Genomic DNA, 17,734 nt, shown 5'->3' on the forward strand with positions numbered 1-17,734 from the left:
TAAAATATGACTTTATTCTCATAATGTTATGACCTTATTCTCGAAAATGAAAAAAAACAAATCTCTAGCCTGGCCCTCATGTTTCCAAGTATTTAAAAGCTTGAATTTCTGTTATTTTGTTTGTTTCTGTGTACCTTCTGCTGATTAACAGCATGTTGTTTTTCCCTCACGCTGGCCCAGATGCTCTGTAAGGAACGATCTTTCATTGTAGAGCATCGCAATAAGGTAGACTTCAATCTGATCATGCATGTCACAGAAAAAACTCATGCCTGCTTTCTCCTACAGCTCTATATTAGAGATATTACATGTCAACTGCAATCTAAGAAGTGATTTTATGTTCTGAAAGGAACATAAAATAGTTTTATTTACAAGGGAAAAATGAAGATCAAATAAAAAATGCTTGGAGTTGTAAATGTTCCTCTATTCATGTGTCCATACTGTTTTGGAGTGGCTGAATACAGCCTGATGTGTTACTGGGATCAAATAGTATCTCATCAAACTGTCAACATTATGAAAGTTTTACTTTCTACTGAGAAATCAGAATTATTATAATTTATCACAGGAAGGACAGTATTTTCTTCACTTAGAACACTTTTTCTATCCATTATTTTCACAATTTTTCTTTATATCATACACTTGCCAGACAATTTCTGTTTTGAGAGAAAGTAACATAACAAGAAATCAGGAAACGTTGTACAGGCAGTGCAATGGGTTATAAGAAAAGTCGCAAAATGACATTTGAGATTTTGTCACATTGCATCTTTAAACTTTATAGGTATTGTGGGTTGAAAGACCCACCCTCTCCACTTGCAAGAGCATGTACAAGCCCATTTGTACTCGTGCACACCCTGTTTAAAATGTGCTGTTCTCTCATAGCTCATACAACCTTACTGTGTCCACATACACCCTATATAGTTGACTTTATAGATAAGTTAACTGACCGTTCGGACAGATGATCAGTGATTTTTCCTCTGTTGCTCACGTAACTCTTCCTACACTGCGCGGTGCCTGCACCATCTTTGTTATTAGTCGCTACTGCCGGATAACGACAGCCTATGGCGACAGCGGTTCCCATAATGCATTGCGCGGAGAGCACTCTGGGATATATCTGCCTCTTCTGAGGCTTTTCTTTTCTTCTCCTACACTTTGTAGACAGTTTTTCTCTAACGACCCTCGGCCATTTTCAAAGAAACGAGGTGAGAAAGGTGAGCTTCAATGACTGTCTGAAACCGTGGCTCACCACACATATGTGGCTGAAAGTGTGCATGCGCAGAAAAAGATGGCTAACAGGACTTCCAAAAAAAGAAAATGAAACAATCCACTGGACTTTGTTTCCAAGTTCGAAGACATTTTACTTCCCATTCAGGAAGCTTTTTTAATTTGAGTTTGTGTTGAGTTCGAGGTTTTAACGGGACAAGCATGTAGGACGGCCTTACATAAACATATCACCAGAATGATTGACAGTTAGGAGGACCACTTATTTAGATGATCCACCCGGAATTAAAAGATTGTCCCCTGTACCTTTAATGTATTTAAGTTGAATTTTATATTTAAGGACCACAGAAAGTGGAGAATTATTGGGACTTAGAAGGAACGTGATCCAAGTTTTCACACAAATATTCCCTTATTAAATTGGTTAAAAAAACAGTAGAAAAAAATAAAATGCAACAGAATCAAATAGAACAGGACAATAAAGAGACAGATCAGGGAGAAAGTCGTGGAGAAGGGTTGGGTTTTAAAACTAGTTTCGATATTCAATTTTCACTTTAATACGTCGGCATGATTGTCATCTAAAAATAAAAAGTAAAAGCACAACACCAAACCCACCAACATTTGACAGTCCACCTAAACTGACAGGATTGGCAAGAATTCATTTCTTACTTAAACCTAAACCTATATTTAGAGCTGCAAAAGATTAGTTTAAATCCATTTAAAACACTTTTTATCCAATCTATTCTGCACAATATTTACTCTGCAGAAACTTGTCATTCAATGTTTTGCACAAAATTGATTTGTGTTTGTTTATCCCAGTATAACACATTGTTTTTGCTCGTTGTAAGTTGGTTGTTGCGAACTGAGAAAATGTAAAAAAAATTATTTTCATCCTTTTTCCAAAGCATTTTATTTCCTCTGCATTAAAAAAAGTGACGCTCTTCACATGATAATGGAATGAGTTGCTGGTAAATAATAAAGACCTCCTTCTATTGGATACTCAAGGAAATGTCTCACCATATTTTCTGCCCCCCAGCATCTGCTGACTGCCAGGGATGCAGACAACGACTCCCTGAGGAGGTACAGCTGGACCGCAGACCCACTAGATAACGTCAACCTCGTCTCCTCGCCGGTCCACTCTGGGTAAGCATGTTTGGAAGGAAGAATTTATAAAGACAGGAGAACAAATGAGGGAGAAAATATCTGTTTTCTCAGTTTAACCATGAAAATGAGACAAATCTGGAAAGGTTGTTGAATAAGGGATAAGGTGGGAGGCTGGTTTCGTCCTGCCTGTGTTACAGTGTTTTTAAGATCTCTTTATAATTTCCATCTCTTTAACTTTTAGCCTGTCTGAACCGCAGCCATGATGTAGCTGCAGCTGAAATAATGTTTGGTTTTTTGGGAAATGGTTTGAATTTACTGAATAATCCACATTTAATTTAGACTGATTCCAACTTTTTTGTTGTTTAGAAACTTGGAAACACCATTATTGGTCAATTATAAAGCATTTCCCAGAGTTTCAGATTTCTTATTTTTCATTTTTTTCTGTCAGAGTGACAAATCTGTTGACCTGTTCCTCCTTGCGTTACTTTGTCGTTCATTCTGCAGTCTTTCCTCTCCGCTCCCGCAGTACGACAGCAGGTGATTTGACTGTGATTGGTTGCCCTCTATCACACCTTCCCCTCTCAGTTCACTCATAACATCTGTGTTTGCTTTCCTCACTCATCAACTGATGTTACACACGTGACACAAAGCAGGGGCATTTGTTGGTTGTGTTTTTTTGTCCTTTTGTTTTTATTTTCTAACTAAACTGAGTGACTATATGCCAAAAATATATCAATGGGATTATATATATATATATATATATATATATATATATATATATATATATATATATATATTTCTTTTTTTTTTTTTATTCTTTAATAATCTTATACTTCTTTTCCATGGTTTTTTGTAATCAGAACTATCTAGAAATTGATGTTTTAGCTAAAAGGTACCAGCATATGTTACACCAACTACCCATTTTTGCTGGAAGGCCTGTAAAGGTGAGAAGCAGGAGGCGTTCTTATTTGTCTGGCAATGTCAGATTCTCACATTGTTATGGAAAAAGTTTGGCCTATTTTTCTTACTTTTGCTTCAGTTTCATAATGTTTAAAGGCCTTTTTTATGTAAAGTCTTACTACAAGATAAGGAAATTAGTGAGTTTCTGTAAGACCTTAATAGTTGCTTAAACAATATTTGAAGTTTTTTTTTTTCACAAAGAGAAAATACTTTTACTTTGATAACACTTCATAAGAAATCCTTCACTAAATTTATTTCAAATTATTATTTTATTGACTTTACCTTTTCTATTGCAAATTTAATCCTGTAAAATCTTACTTTTTTTTGTTTGTTTTTTTAAATCTGCCGTAGTCAGTTTGCTAGAATGTCGACTCAGACGACAAAAATGGGAAATGTTTTTTATGTTTTCCAATTTTCCGTAATGATTTTTGAGACTGACCAACTTCTAAAAACGCTACCTTTATCCTTTTCTTTTTTTTTTCCAGCTTTTATTATGATGTTCCAGCTTTATGGTGATGGTCACACTTGCATTTAATTAATGCAGCTGTTTTGAAGCTTCTGGTTATTTTATTTATCTTCTTTTTTTTTTTTTTATCAATACTTTTGAGATCCATTTATGTATTGTGCATCAGCGTATTTATAAACTCTATATCTTATTTCCCTTTATTTATTTATATTACATAGGAGCTTAGAATATAGATGCATTCTTTTTCATCTTAGCTCCACAACAATTTCTGGTTGGAATACGTTTCACTAAGATAACTGGCTTGTTAGTGTTTGACCTGCTGATCAGAGCCGATCAAAGGAAAACTGGTCAATTCCTGTTTTTGGACAATTAATTTATGCATCTATGACTCTTTGTTTTTATTAATAACACCATAAAGTTCAAACTAACATGACATTTTAAACACCATGTTGCATGGTTTGGGTCTGTGTGAGTGTAAACTATTATTATTTATTGTGAGTTAGGGACAGAAATTATTTAATGCTTAACTTCCTTTTATGTAAAAAAAAAAAACACACAAAAAAGAGACTCCTTTGTTGGCAGCTTGAAGAAAATAAATTCAATGGTTACAGATGCACTTACTGGCCACTTTAATAGTAACCGCTTCTATATTATATGACCCCCCCTTTTTGCAAAACAAAAAAAGGAATTCACTTTTTTCTTTCTTTGCATTTGATTTGACAAGACTTTGCTCCAAAAAATGTTACCATTATGTGGTTGCTGCAGAATTATCTGCTTCACAAACTAAATGGAAATCTTCCATTTCACCACATCCCAAAGGGGCTCTGCTCAACCGTGATCTGATGCCTGTAGGGCCCATTGCACTACAGTGAACTCCATGTTACACATTTGAGGTCTGACATTTCCTGCTTAACATTGTTTACAGCCTGGAAGGAGACTTATTGAGGCTGGGAAATTAATCGACTTGATGTAGGTGAAGATTACATTTTTGAAAAATCTGGATTTGTTCCACTAAATCAGTCATTAGTCATCTATGACTCAGAGTTACAGAAGTTCATCACTTTTTATTCTTAGATGTGTACTCATCACAGATGAACCAGATCACTGTGTGATACACTAGCTGCTAAGAACTAAGGCTTAACCTTTGAGCCGCACTGCTAGGTCATTGGTTTTTTTTTTATAATCTTGAACCAAATTGTCCTCCTCTGACCTTAACCAGACGTTTTCTTCGACAGAATTGTTGCTTACTGATACTTTTCCTTTTCCATTTTCTGTAAACCAGACAAAATGGTGTCTAATGAAAATCCCAGTAGATCGCCAGTCTCTGAAATAGTCAAATTGGCCAATCTAGCACCGACAGTCAGAATCTAAAAGTAGCTTCCCATTCTGAAGCTTAGTTTGCGCTTTAAAAAAATTACCTCCACCTCATCTAGATGTCCAATGTTGCAAATTTTTTACTTGCTATTTTAAAAAGAAATTGAAAAGGTATACCTAATAAGATGGCCATTAAGTGTAAACTTAATGTTTGAGTTGGTGCTGTTTTTTTTTTTTCTTACTTTGGTTCCAGCCAACATAGAAGGCCTCTCACCTTTTTGTTCCCTTTACTGTTTTCTTTACACTTACTGTGAGTTTTTTATACGACCAAGCATGGGACACAACCTCACCTTAACTAAATCTTTTCTTTATATCGGCGCTACGATTAAAACGTGTTTTACGTATTACATCCCTGTTTCCATATTCTCTCTGCTTCTCCTGTCTTCGTCTTTTTCTTCTCTACTATTTTCTCTTCCTTTGTATTCCCAACTTCAGGTTCCTGGTCAGCTTTATGGTCGACGCCAGAGGCGGCTCGATGAGGGGAAGTCGGCACAACGGGATGCGCATCATCATCCCACCGAGAAAATGCACAGCCCCCACCAGGATCACTTGTCGTCTAGTAAAAAGGCACAAGCTGGCCTCCCCTCCTCCGATGGTGGAAGGAGAAGGCTTGGCGAGCAGACTGGTGGAGGTTGGACCGGCAGGGGCTCAGTTTTTAGGGTAAGGCTGCACTTTTCTTTATCTAAATCTAGTCAGTATCAGTTTCTTGGGAAACATCCCTCTCCTTTTGCTTGTTACATCACCATTTTCCGCCATGTAAGATAATATTTTAATGTGTGAATGAGTGCATTTGCATTTTGAGGAGAGATGTGTGCAGTTTTTTTTTTCCAGAATCTCTATCTTTGTGTTCAAAAAGGACACCTAAGCTCCCCATATACTTAGATGTCCAGAACAGACAGTGATAATAAAATCCTTTTTATCAAATTTGTTTATAACATTTAATATGCTTATCATTTCAAAACATTCAGTTAAACACGGATGAAAAAAACAATTGCCTTAAAAATTAACCTGGAATAATATTTACAAATTATTAGGATTATCCAAATAATAAAAATTTCTTAACTGCATATTAACAGGTTCTTGATATTCAGAAACTCAGACATTAGTGCCGTCCAAATGAGGCAGGAAAGGCCAGAATGGTTCAGGTCAATCCACAACTGTTGACTCAAATACAGGCATACTTGTAGATGTTTTAAGGTAACTCATCAGAAACACTATTTATTTTTGTTAAATCATGAAAAGAACATCTGAAGACATCAGATATCTGGAAGACATTGTGGACCAAAGCATAGCTCAGTCAAGCTTAACTTCAAAATTTTCTTTACCTTATAGTATGATGTTGATCTGTTTGAAAAATGATAGAGAAGTATGACAGTAGTAGAGCAATTGCATCTGTGCCCTTTGCTTCTATAATTGGGCACCGACGCTCAAAAGCTTGCCTGATGTCCACCCCCATTCTGCATTTTTTTTTTTTAACTCTAACAAATGTAATGTAGAGAAGAAACTATTTGTATTATTGAGCGACTATGATCTTGCAGTGCCTCAGCTCTGAATCACATGACTTTAACCGACTCCTCCTATTGGTGCAGAATCTATTTTATGTTGATGTTGACATTTTTCTATTTATTTAATAAGTTTTGTGGATTTACTATTTTTTTTACTTATTTGATTTGATGAAAATTTTGAAGCTTTTATCTTTAAGTCTAAATTTTAGAGTGTCCATCACAAAGCTCTGATTTGAGTCCCTTAAAGCATTTATGGACATGATCTGCAGAGTTGACAAGTTACAGCTGTTCAATAAGGAGGAATCGGCCAAAATTACAGCAAACTATAGTGTGAATCTTGTTGGAGGGAGACACAACTAGAATTCAACCCAAGATTTAGCATTAAAAGTTGAGCAAATTCAAAAAGACAAATTAACCACCCATAGTTGGCTATTAAAGGAAAAGCAGCTTGTTAAATTGAAATATGTTTTGGAAGTTCAGAGAAAGGATTTGGCCTTTTAATTAACCTTATCGACACATTTACAAATTGTATTCTAATTAAAATCCAAAGTGAATCCAAATCCATATGTGAATCCAATTCACATATGAAAGGAAAAGAAAATTGCCAAAGCACACAGAATTCTGTGAATCTATTGCAGGCAATCACATTTCTATTTTTTTTTTTTTTTTTTTTTGTAGTTAATGCTGCTATTTTCTGCTATTTACATTTGTTTATTTTTTTAATCACATTTATCCTTCAAACAACTTATCAAGACTCTTTATGTGTAAATCACTTATTGACTCTGCTGTGAGTAATGAAAAGAAGCCGGCTCTGGGTTAACTTGCCCCTTCGCCGATTTGTCTCATTATTTTATCCTTTTCTTATAACCGTAAATTACAATGGACTAAACAGCTGTGTGCCTGTTTCTTTCATTTTCTTATTGGTCGTGTATCTTCATTAAATATTGAAGTAATTCACAGAAAAATATTCAAATCTTAAATTTGATGTAATTTTATTTCTAGATTTTCTGCAGATCTTGTGTTAAACTGTAATTCTAATTAGCTGAATATTACAAACCGATTTCCATAAAGTAAACTCTGGGTAGATTTTAGAAATTTATTTAGAAGGTCAAGGTTGGACAGCTGATGTTTGTTGCCATTTTGCACCCTCAAATACTTGGGACGAAAGGAACAAAGCTGTAAAAAGGAGAAATGGCGAAGGGGCGATATTTGCCCAGATGAGCCAGCTATTGTGAGGTTGTGTTTTATATAAATGTTTGTCTCATTATCTTGTGGACACAGTAAGCTCCATCTTCCCAGAAAGCTGCCAGCCCTTAATGAAGGCGAGAGCCTGGTTAGTCCAGTGCTCCAGCTGGGACCCAGAGGAACTAGATTTGTTGGGTAGGAACCAAGCATACTGTAGCTTCTTTCTCTACCCCCCACCTACCCCCAGGACACAACATGTTGAGGCTGCTCCATCCTAAAGGATTTTGTTGCCCATCTCTGTTGACCTCAGTTTATCAGGTTGTAGCTTTTATATGGTTTTCATGTAGTTTTGGGAAGAAAATGTATTGTGAGTCCAGCACTGCTACGTCTATTTCTAGCAGCAGCATTACAGAGAGAAGTTCCTTTCTTATAGTTTTCACCACTTTTGTTCTTCCTAAAACTACGTATCTTGGCTTCAATTTCATTGCACTTACTTTGCAGCCACTTCATTGTATGGCGCCTGCCCCACTTGCTGCCATCCCTTGGAAAGATGTGTAAAAGGCCTTTAAATATTGTCTATATGATCTGCATTAGTCAGCAAATGGCCGCAAGAAAATTTCACCTTAAATTAAATCATGCATTTTTAAACCTTCAAAAAAAAAACTTGGCATACATATGATGTAATATTTTACTTTTTCCACTATATTTTTGCATATTATTATATTTTTGTGGTAATATTTTTTTCTTGACATCTAAGAAAAACACTTGCATTCAGTGCAAAGTACGACATGTCAAAACACATTTTCACAACTTAGATATTATATGAGCAGTCGCTGTCACTGTGCAGATTAGAGCTGAGTCGTCTCAGCTCTGTGGTTTTTCCAAGACAATGAGCTGAACAACTGCTACTCAAAGAGCAGAATTTATGAGAATACCTGCAATGCTTTAATCAAAGGAAATACCCCTTTGGGCATGACCAAATACCACATAACATTCAAAACATAGTTTGTAATGCAGAAAAAATGATTTTGCTTTTATATCAGCTCTTTAAAGGACTGGAGCTGAAAGAAAATGCTGGACTAGGCTGGACTAAGTTTCTCTTTTGACCAAAGGAGAGTTGAAAGGGAGGTAAAGTTTAGAATAATATTTTGGGATCAGAAAATTCTGTAAAATTAGGTTTCTTTTTATGTGCTAACCTGAGGGTTTATTCATAAAACTCATTCAGAAGAGCCAGACATAACTGGGCAAATTGTGTGAAGCCACAACTGCTGTGTTTTTCCAACACGGACCCCTTGTTTGCTTAATGTCACTGATGCAAGACAGATCGAGCAGCAGACCATGCAGTCGACCAGAGTTCATTGGCAAACCATGGCCTAACAGGAAAGTGCAGCACATTTTATTGATAGAAAGCTATCGATCTTTAATTGGAAAAAAAGGGAAACTGTTGCCATCAATAAAGTCAGGGAAAGAGGATGGAAGCAGTGATAGATTCATTGCATAAATAAACTGTTTTGGAATATATATTTACTTAAGTTGAATAAATAGTTTTCCAGCAGTTGTGGATATGTCGAAAATACCCTTTTGGCCCTTATATAGAGTAGATCAGAAGCCTATTTTGAAAACATGCTGTGCGATGAAGAGATGAAAGCATTATAGAACTTGGTCAAGGGTCTCTCATTGTTTATGCACCAATATTATTAAATGTTCTGAGTCAGCTGAGCCTCACTGTCTAATTACCAAAAGGAGGGTGTTCAAACCGTTAACCATTAAGGTGCTAAACTGTGCCAGTAGCAGCTTTGTAAAAATGGCAACACCTTTTTAAAGGGTTGTCACTGGATTATGAATAATTTTTTTGTTATTTTTAATGATCTTTAGAAGGGTCAGTGTAAAGGGAGCTTAATAAGCTATTTGATTTTGTAAGCTCTCAGTTGACTTCACTCAATGTGGAGGTTTTAATTGGCTGTTCAGACTGGACTGCGCTTTGCTGGGCATGAGACATCTTTTACCCTGAAACACAGCACCGTCCTGCCTTCCTTCATTTCCATTACATCAGCATTAAAATCATTTTTTCTGTCATATCTTTATTTTCCTGTTTTTTTTTCTGTATGTTTTATTAAAGTGTACTTTATAATGTCAGAATATTAGTCATGCCCACAGCAAACAGATCAGATGAATGATTGATGTAAATAAATAAGTTATATTTATTTATATATAAATATATATTTATTAATATATAAATGGGGGAGTGGCGGCCTAGTGGTTAGGGCAGGGGTCACCAACGTGGTGCCCGTGGGCACCAAGGGGCCCTCAAGGACCACATGGGGGGCCCTCTTCGTCTTCTGAAAACAGAAGAACTCACTTAGTGGATTGTTTAATTTTTTTTTTATTCTGTTGCTCTTCTTTTTAATCATTTATGTATTCTTCCATCATGTTAACTATTTCATCATATTTTAGTGGTTTCAAAATTACAATATTAAAAAGAAAATTAGAAATGAATAAAACAATGAAATAATAATAAAAAAAATAATAAAAATAATAAAAATGAGTATATGACATAAAAAAAATAAAAAACATATTACTGTCATAATAATGTCAAATTTTATAGATTCTGTATTTCTTTTTTTTTTAACTGGACATTATCTGTCACGATTAAATAATAAACATCTTAATCATCCTAGCAATAGAGCCAGGAATTTAACTTGTTTATTTTGATTCATTCATTAGAAACATTTTAACATATAAAAAAGTTAAAGCAATGAATTGCATTTTCATATATACATACTAAAATAAGAAAGAACCTTTGCACTGACTGTTTCTTGTACTTAAATCTGATGCACAAGCGAAATCACAGGTATTGGTGCAGTGGGGGTAAAAAAAAAAGCGTTTTTCATGGAGAGAAATTATAGAAAATTGTCATTTCATGGCATCAGTCCTAATCACAGTAATCTGGATGTTTATTTAACAATTATGTCAGAGGCCACAGGTCGAGAGTCTGTACAAACCATGGAAGTGGATTTTCTCCATTAGCCCCATTAGGCTAATTGGCTTTCCCCGATCGTAATAAAACCTTTTTTTTTTTTTTCAGTGAAATATGAGATCCAACAGGATCCATTTTAGATTTTTTTGTTTTACTTTTGCACTGCAACCTTTCACTGTGAAATACCTATTTGGTTAATAGTACCTTTAACAAAAACTACTACTAAAGAATTTTTCTTTGAAGATAAAAGACTAAAGAGGTCAACTCCTGCAAGTATGAAAAATCCATGTGAAAAATTGTAGTATTGCAATAAGTCTATGTGCATCCCCATTGTCTAAAAGTTCCATCCATCCATTATCCATCCATCCATCTATCCTCATTCTCAATCATTCATGTGAATTTAGAGTTTATGTTGATTACCTGATAACTGTGAGTTTGAGCCTGAGAAGGTGGGGTTGGGGGATGTGGACTTAAAGAGTGTTTGTCAGGAGTGTTGTAACTGCTTTGAAGAGGTGTTATCACTTAACTAATAAAATCTTATATTTGTTCTATTGAGACTTCACACTCCTTTCTGTTACCATCATGCCTTGTATCATTATGGGCTGTGCAGCTTTTTATCACCTTTCATGATATTCTATGCGTTACATTTGCCCTGATTGTCCCATTACCTCCCTATGTCAACCATTGGAGCTAATTTTATTTAGCACTGTCATCATCAGAAATTTGTTTATGTGATGTGGAAACCAGCACATTCACCTTATGTTTGTTTTGTGGTAGCTCTGCTCTGTTCTATATCTGTGTCCATTTTGATTTTTGCGGAGCTGCAGCTTGAACCCTGTCATTTTTCATATTTCAAATGATCATTTGACATCACTCTCTAAAATTAATCTTGCTTTCTGATTTTTATTTTATTTTTTTTCAGGTTTACTTTAACTTTTCATTTCAGTGGAGGGAAAGGAGGTAATATTAATTAGGCCTTTTGTCTCTGACATGTCCCCTGCTAGGCCTGTGATAGTAGAGATCCCACATTTTGCCTCAATGCGAGGCCAGGAGAGGGAGCTGATCCTGCTGCGCAGTGAGAATGGAGAATCCTGGAAGGAGCATCTCTATGACTGCAAGACGACTGACCTCAATCAGCTTCTGAATGGGATGGATGAAGGTGAGGCGCCCCAACTCATTTTTACATTTCATAGCTATTGTTTGCTCTGCCTTGCATGCAGAGCCAGAGATATGTAACTAATTATGCAGCATAAAAATCATACCAGATAACTAGTAGGTTTTTGTGTTAATGGAGAAATCCCCTTCTTCAAACGAAGCAAAATGTTCTTTTAATTCTGGGGCAACGAGCCAGCAGTGCAAAAGATCTGTAAATTAATGTTAATTTTTTTCACTATGAATTTAAGGTAAATTACTGGCTACTAATTGCATTACTTTTACAGTAATATCACATTAATTTACTGGGAATATGTATCCAATATTTCCCTGTAAATATATCACAATAAGTAATTGTGAGTATTTGTTACGTCCACAAGGGCACAACATATTTGAGGACACATACAAAACTAAGGGTACTAAATAATTTATTTTTATTTCTTCTTTTTTTTTAACTCTCAAACACTTTTTTTCTCAAATCAGCTGTTTCAATGGTCTGTAGAGAGAGAAAAAAAACATGAATTAAATATTTTCAGCTGCTGTGTCAAAAAAAAAGAGGAAAGAAGGAAAAAAAAAAAAAGAAAAGACCAAAAAACCCAAAGTAGCCAAGAAAGTTGGACCTGGTGAGCCGATAAAAAATGACAAAACGGTACAGAAGGGGGGCCAACCCTATACAGGGCCGTCGAAGCTTCTACTAGTACTGGACTATAGCAAAAATAAACTACTAAAAGAAATAAAGAATCGAAAATAGGACCACTGGTCTCACCAGGCTAAAATCATAACGAAAACAGCATCCAAACAAATGCTAACAAAAAAAAAATCAGCTGCAGCCTACAGCAACTAGAGATCGGTGCGCCTCCTCTGTGGTGGAGATGAACGATCAAGCAGAAGGGCGGAGTATGGAGGACCAACTCTGCCATATTTAAAAATAAATACAGAAATAAATAAATGCTCAATAAATAAATAAGCATACAATTAATTGCAACCAAAAATACAAGTTGACTATCTAAGACACCCCCCTCCTCATTTGCATAATGAGGCAGAAATGCATACAGAAATGTATAAAAGGGCAGGCAGAAATAAACAGCGGCGAAGAAATAACTAGGGTAAAAAAAATACAAAGGAAGAATAAAACAGACAAAATATTATAACATGCACATAAATAAATACTTAAAAAAATAAAGTGGAAGATAATAAAGGACAAAAAAATAAATAAGGTAAATATTACAAAGGCAAATAAATAAAAAAGCTAATTAAAAGAGTTATATATATTTATGTCTTACTGTATAATTTAATTTCTACTTACATTTATTTGTTCATTGTATTTTTGGTGGCAATTAATTGTATGCTATTTATTTATTGAGCATTTATTTATTTCTGTATTTATTTTTAAATATGGCAGAGTTGGTCCTCCATAGTGGAGGCCCTCCCAAATCAAAACCCAGCCTATTTATAGGCAGTCCAACAGCCACTAATTAACGAGGCCAAATTGATTACAAAAAAAGTATCCAAAATCCAAAATATACTAAACAAAAACTTCTTCAACTAAAGTCAATATTAAACCATCTAGAAAGAAAAATGAACAAAATAAATATGTGCCCATAAAAGTATTTCACAGTAATTTCCACCAACATTACAGATACATGTAACTTCAGTTACAATCATGGATTTACATGCTTATTGTCAGACATTTACTGCAGTATATTTTTGGTCACAAAGAGCAATGGTCATTTTCAACATGATGTAAAACGGCAGATTTAGAACCATATCCAGTGATTTTTCTATGCTTACCGTCTGTGACTGTCAACACTCAAATAATACGTACTGCCCATAGAACAGTTTGGATTTATATTAAATTTCATTTAACTTTTAGGTAGCATCTGAGGGCAGTTGATTGCTCAGGACTTTATTTAGAAGTATTAGATTACAGTTTGTTACCAAATATGCCCTACTTTTTTTTTCCATCACATAAAACCTAATTATAAGCATAACAGTTCTGGTTTTAATGTTAACTTAGTGGAAACGCAGGGTGCAGGTGGCTGTTAGTGTGCACGACCCATGCACAGAGGCCTTAGTCTTCGACGCGGCCGACCCGGATTCGAATCCGACCTGTGGTCCTTTGCTGCATGTATCTCGCTCTCTCTCATACCCCCTTTCCTGTCAGCCTATTGTCAAAAAAAACAAGCCACTAGTGATGCAAAAACTCCAAAAAAACTTTGTTGAAACCACTTTTTGTGCTATACTATTTTGATTGTTTTTTATGTTGCTGATCTTCTACAACTTTAACCCTTTCCGTATAGAACTAGATAGTCCTGAGGAGCTGGAGAGGAAGAGGATCTGTCGCATCGTCACTAAGGACTTTCCACAGTACTTTGCTGTGGTGTCCCGGGTCAGACAGGAGACCCACCAGATGGGACCAGAGGGAGGAACTCTCTGCAGCCGGAGCGTCCCATTGGTCCAAGCTTCCTTCCCCGAGGGGGCGTTAACTAAGAAAATCAAAGTGGGATTACAGGTTGGTTTTAGGTTAAACATATCTGTTAGCACTTGTCTTTGAAATGCCACGACCTGCCGAAAAAATGCAACAAAATATAAATGTTTGGATCTCTCAAGTGAGCATCCCTTTCTAAGCGCCGTGTCTCTTCGGCCAGGCCCAGCCCATTCCTGAGGACACTGTGAAGAAAATCCTTGGGAACCGAGCAACCTTCAGTCCCATTGTTACCGTGGAGCCCAGAAGGAGAAAGTTCCACAAGCCCATCACCATGACGATCCCAATACCGCCACTCTCAGGGGAGGGGCTTACTAATGGTTACAAAGGAGACAGTACACCTTGCCTCCGCCTTCTCTGTAGCATTACAGGTGAGAGCTGGTCCAAAAAAAATTTAATAAAAAAAACAAAAAAACAAAAAAAACAGGGCCACCTTTTGGCCTTATACAAAAAACTTATTGTATTCCACATTTCAGGTTAATACAAAAACATTCAAAGAAAATAGAAAATAGAAAATAGATTTTACTCATAATAGACTAAATGGTGTTGGGATATAAAATCCACAAAGCATAATTCAACCCAAGTTTAAATTTTTTAAACAAAGTTAGAATTTATTTTAAATGTTTGATTGAATTCTAACCTGATATCAGTTAATAAAGCTATTTGACTATATATCAACTCATTAGATTTTTGGTTTATAGATAAATATAAACATTTAATAGACCTTTATGTTGGTTAAAGGTAGTGATGTTATGGAATGAGATGAGCTGAGGCTCCGAGGCATGTGTCAATTAGTGGAGAGGGCATTTCCGCGAAGCGCGTAACAAGGCTTCATTTAGCAGAGGAGCCAAAATTGATGATGTCCAAAGCCTTGTTACCCGGCCATACAACATCACCGCTTCAGTAAGTGGTTCAGCTCACAGCAAACTTCTGCAAGCATCTAAACAGCCTCATTATTCAGTCAAGATGTGGGCGTTTGTTGGAGAGTTGCAGTATTTGTCTAGAGCTTGGATATAATCTAAGAATAGATTGGCTATAAAAACAACCAATCTAGTTGGTTTATATTATATTGTTTAATTTAACCAGAATTGTTTTCATTTTGGTTACATTAAACAACATAATGATCAGAATCTGAGCAAGCCACTGGTATCAGTTGTAACATTAGTATTTAGTAGTATTCCTTTCTGATGAACAGTTACTCTTGCCAGTGATGTGAGCTTTAAGCCTTTCATTTGCAATCCAGAGGTTTTAGGTTCAAGACCTGCCTTTGACTTTAGAAAGTTGCTATAATATTAGCAAGTATTTTATGCCAATGTGGCCGATTTCACCAATATATATTGTGTAAAAATACCGCCAAATTAGATTGGTTGGTTTAACCAAAAGATTGGTTGGACGTCCAACCAGATTAAAACCCAAAATGGGTTTTAAACACCTTTCATTTTGCTCATCATTGCCCAATTTGCACAAGCACTTGAGCTTATTTCACTAAAATGAAAACAGTGTACCTAAAAAGATTGTTCACCCCTAAGACATTTTACACACAGAAAAAAACTTACAAAAGATTTTTATTATACACACCAGTCATTGACAATATCAACGGAACTTAAATGGGGAAAAAAAACAAAAAAAATAATTGCCCTAGCTAATCACTGAAGATGAGAGATATTCCAGGTATTTATTGTGTATGTCAACCCTAAAAATCATTAAAAATAACAGTTTTAAATAAAAAGGAATGACACAGCTGATTATGCAATCATCAATCCATACACAGGAGAAAAAAGCTGCATCCTTGCTTATAATAATATACGTATCGTTATTTTAGGATAGTTTTACATTTTGAAATGTTTCAAGGAACTTATAGTGACTTTATTTATGTTTTGGTCTCTAAAGATTCTTTTGGTTAGGATCAGGTTTTTTTTAAATGATGTTCTTAAACGTTGTGATAAAAACTTGACAAGGTAATACTGTGGTTAAATCATTTCCTTTGAATAAGTAATCAAAACCCTTTGATTTTTCCATATTTTTTAAACTCATCCTTCATCCTGTACTTTAGTTATGTTTAGTTAAGTTATGTAGCAAAATTGGGAAGTTGCATGCTCAATACAAATTATTTTGGTAAATCAAGAATCTTTTTCCTCCCAGATGTCTGTTTTATCTGTTAGTTTGGGATTGTTTGCTATTTGAACCTGAACAGTTTAAAGCACACTGATGCAGAATTAAAAAAAAGTATTTTAAGGAGGTTTAATGTCATGCTTTATGAAACTTGTTAAGACCATTAAGTGAGAAATGTTATCCGTGTGCAGGTGGTACATCTCCAGCACAGTGGGAGGACATCACTGGAACAACTCCCCTCACATTCGTCAACGATTGCGTCTCTTTCACTACCAATGTCTCTGCGAGGTGAAGCATAACACACAGACACCACATGATTTGTATTTGTGTATCTATGATCAGGCCAGCTGACAGCTTTGCTAGCGCCCGGGACAACACAGTCTTTTTCGGGCCCTCCCCTCTACACTTAAACGCCGTGTAGCCGGACTGTTCGCCAAACTTCCTAAAACCTGATATTCTTAGTTTGCAGCGAAACAAACTTTAAAAGTTGTAGCCCACTGTTTTTCTGGTCAAACCATTTTTATGTTGGGATGGGGGGAGTTCCAATGGCCGCTTATTTACAAAAAAACATGTATATATACTTAATGTAGATATATTTACATATTTAGTTACTCTAGTATTAAATATATTTTCACAAATATTTTCTGAAAAATGACTTGTGCCTGTATTTTTTAATGGGCCCCCCTCTGTCCCGGGCCTGGGACAGTTGACCCCTTTGTCCCGCCCTGTCGGCGAGCGTGTGTATGATTCTTCTACCTGTTTTTTCTGTTTTTGTCTCCTGATGCAGGTTCTGGTTAGCAGACTGCCACCAGATCCCAGAGACAGTCGGCTTGGCCACTCAGCTCTATAGAGAGCTGATCTGTGTGCCCTACATGGCCAAGTTTGTAGTGTTTGCCAAGATGAATGACCCTGTGGAGTCCAGCCTGAGGTGCTTCTGCATGACAGATGACAAAGTGGACAAAACCCTGGAGCAGCAGGAGAACTTTGAGGAGGTGGCAAGGAGTAAAGACATAGAGGTACATTTGGTTTATTTAAGATGGGGTCTGCTCTTCCGTTAAAAAAATGCATCCAAAATAAATGATATGTTAAGATACAGAGATTTATTACTTTGCCTTAACTCTGATCATCTAAAGTATATTACTTAAAACTTATTTGCGTCTTATGTTAAAATAACTCAAGCCCCTGTCACACCTTGCCGATTT

At 35.8% G+C, this 17,734-nt stretch overlaps 1 protein-coding gene across 8 annotated transcripts in view; it reads left to right on the forward strand.

Annotated features, from left to right (window-relative positions):
- LOC107092921 (ankyrin-3-like) overlaps positions 1-17,734 on the forward strand; it is a 168,710-nt gene that overhangs the window by 114,187 nt on the left and 36,789 nt on the right. For 5 of the 8 annotated variants that reach the window (XM_015387681.1, XM_015387649.1, XM_015387657.1 and 2 more), the window contains 9 exons: positions 181-225; positions 2,249-2,355; positions 2,821-2,853; positions 5,552-5,776; positions 11,788-11,942; positions 14,236-14,447; positions 14,584-14,791; positions 16,724-16,820; positions 17,320-17,548. In XM_015387681.1, the coding sequence (XP_015243167.1) occupies positions 181-225; positions 2,249-2,355; positions 2,821-2,853; positions 5,552-5,776; positions 11,788-11,942; positions 14,236-14,447; positions 14,584-14,791; positions 16,724-16,820; positions 17,320-17,548 (1,311 nt within the window). The remainder of the gene's footprint in view (positions 1-180; positions 226-2,248; positions 2,356-2,820; positions 2,854-5,551; positions 5,777-11,787; positions 11,943-14,235; positions 14,448-14,583; positions 14,792-16,723; positions 16,821-17,319; positions 17,549-17,734) is intronic. The other 3 variants (XM_015387702.1, XM_015387693.1, XM_015387642.1) reach the window with 2 other exon arrangements.

The sequence above is a fragment of the Cyprinodon variegatus genome, unplaced genomic scaffold (genome assembly GCF_000732505.1).
Source record: "Cyprinodon variegatus isolate N-32 unplaced genomic scaffold, C_variegatus-1.0 Scaffold18, whole genome shotgun sequence".
NCBI lineage: Eukaryota > Metazoa > Chordata > Actinopteri > Cyprinodontiformes > Cyprinodontidae > Cyprinodon > Cyprinodon variegatus.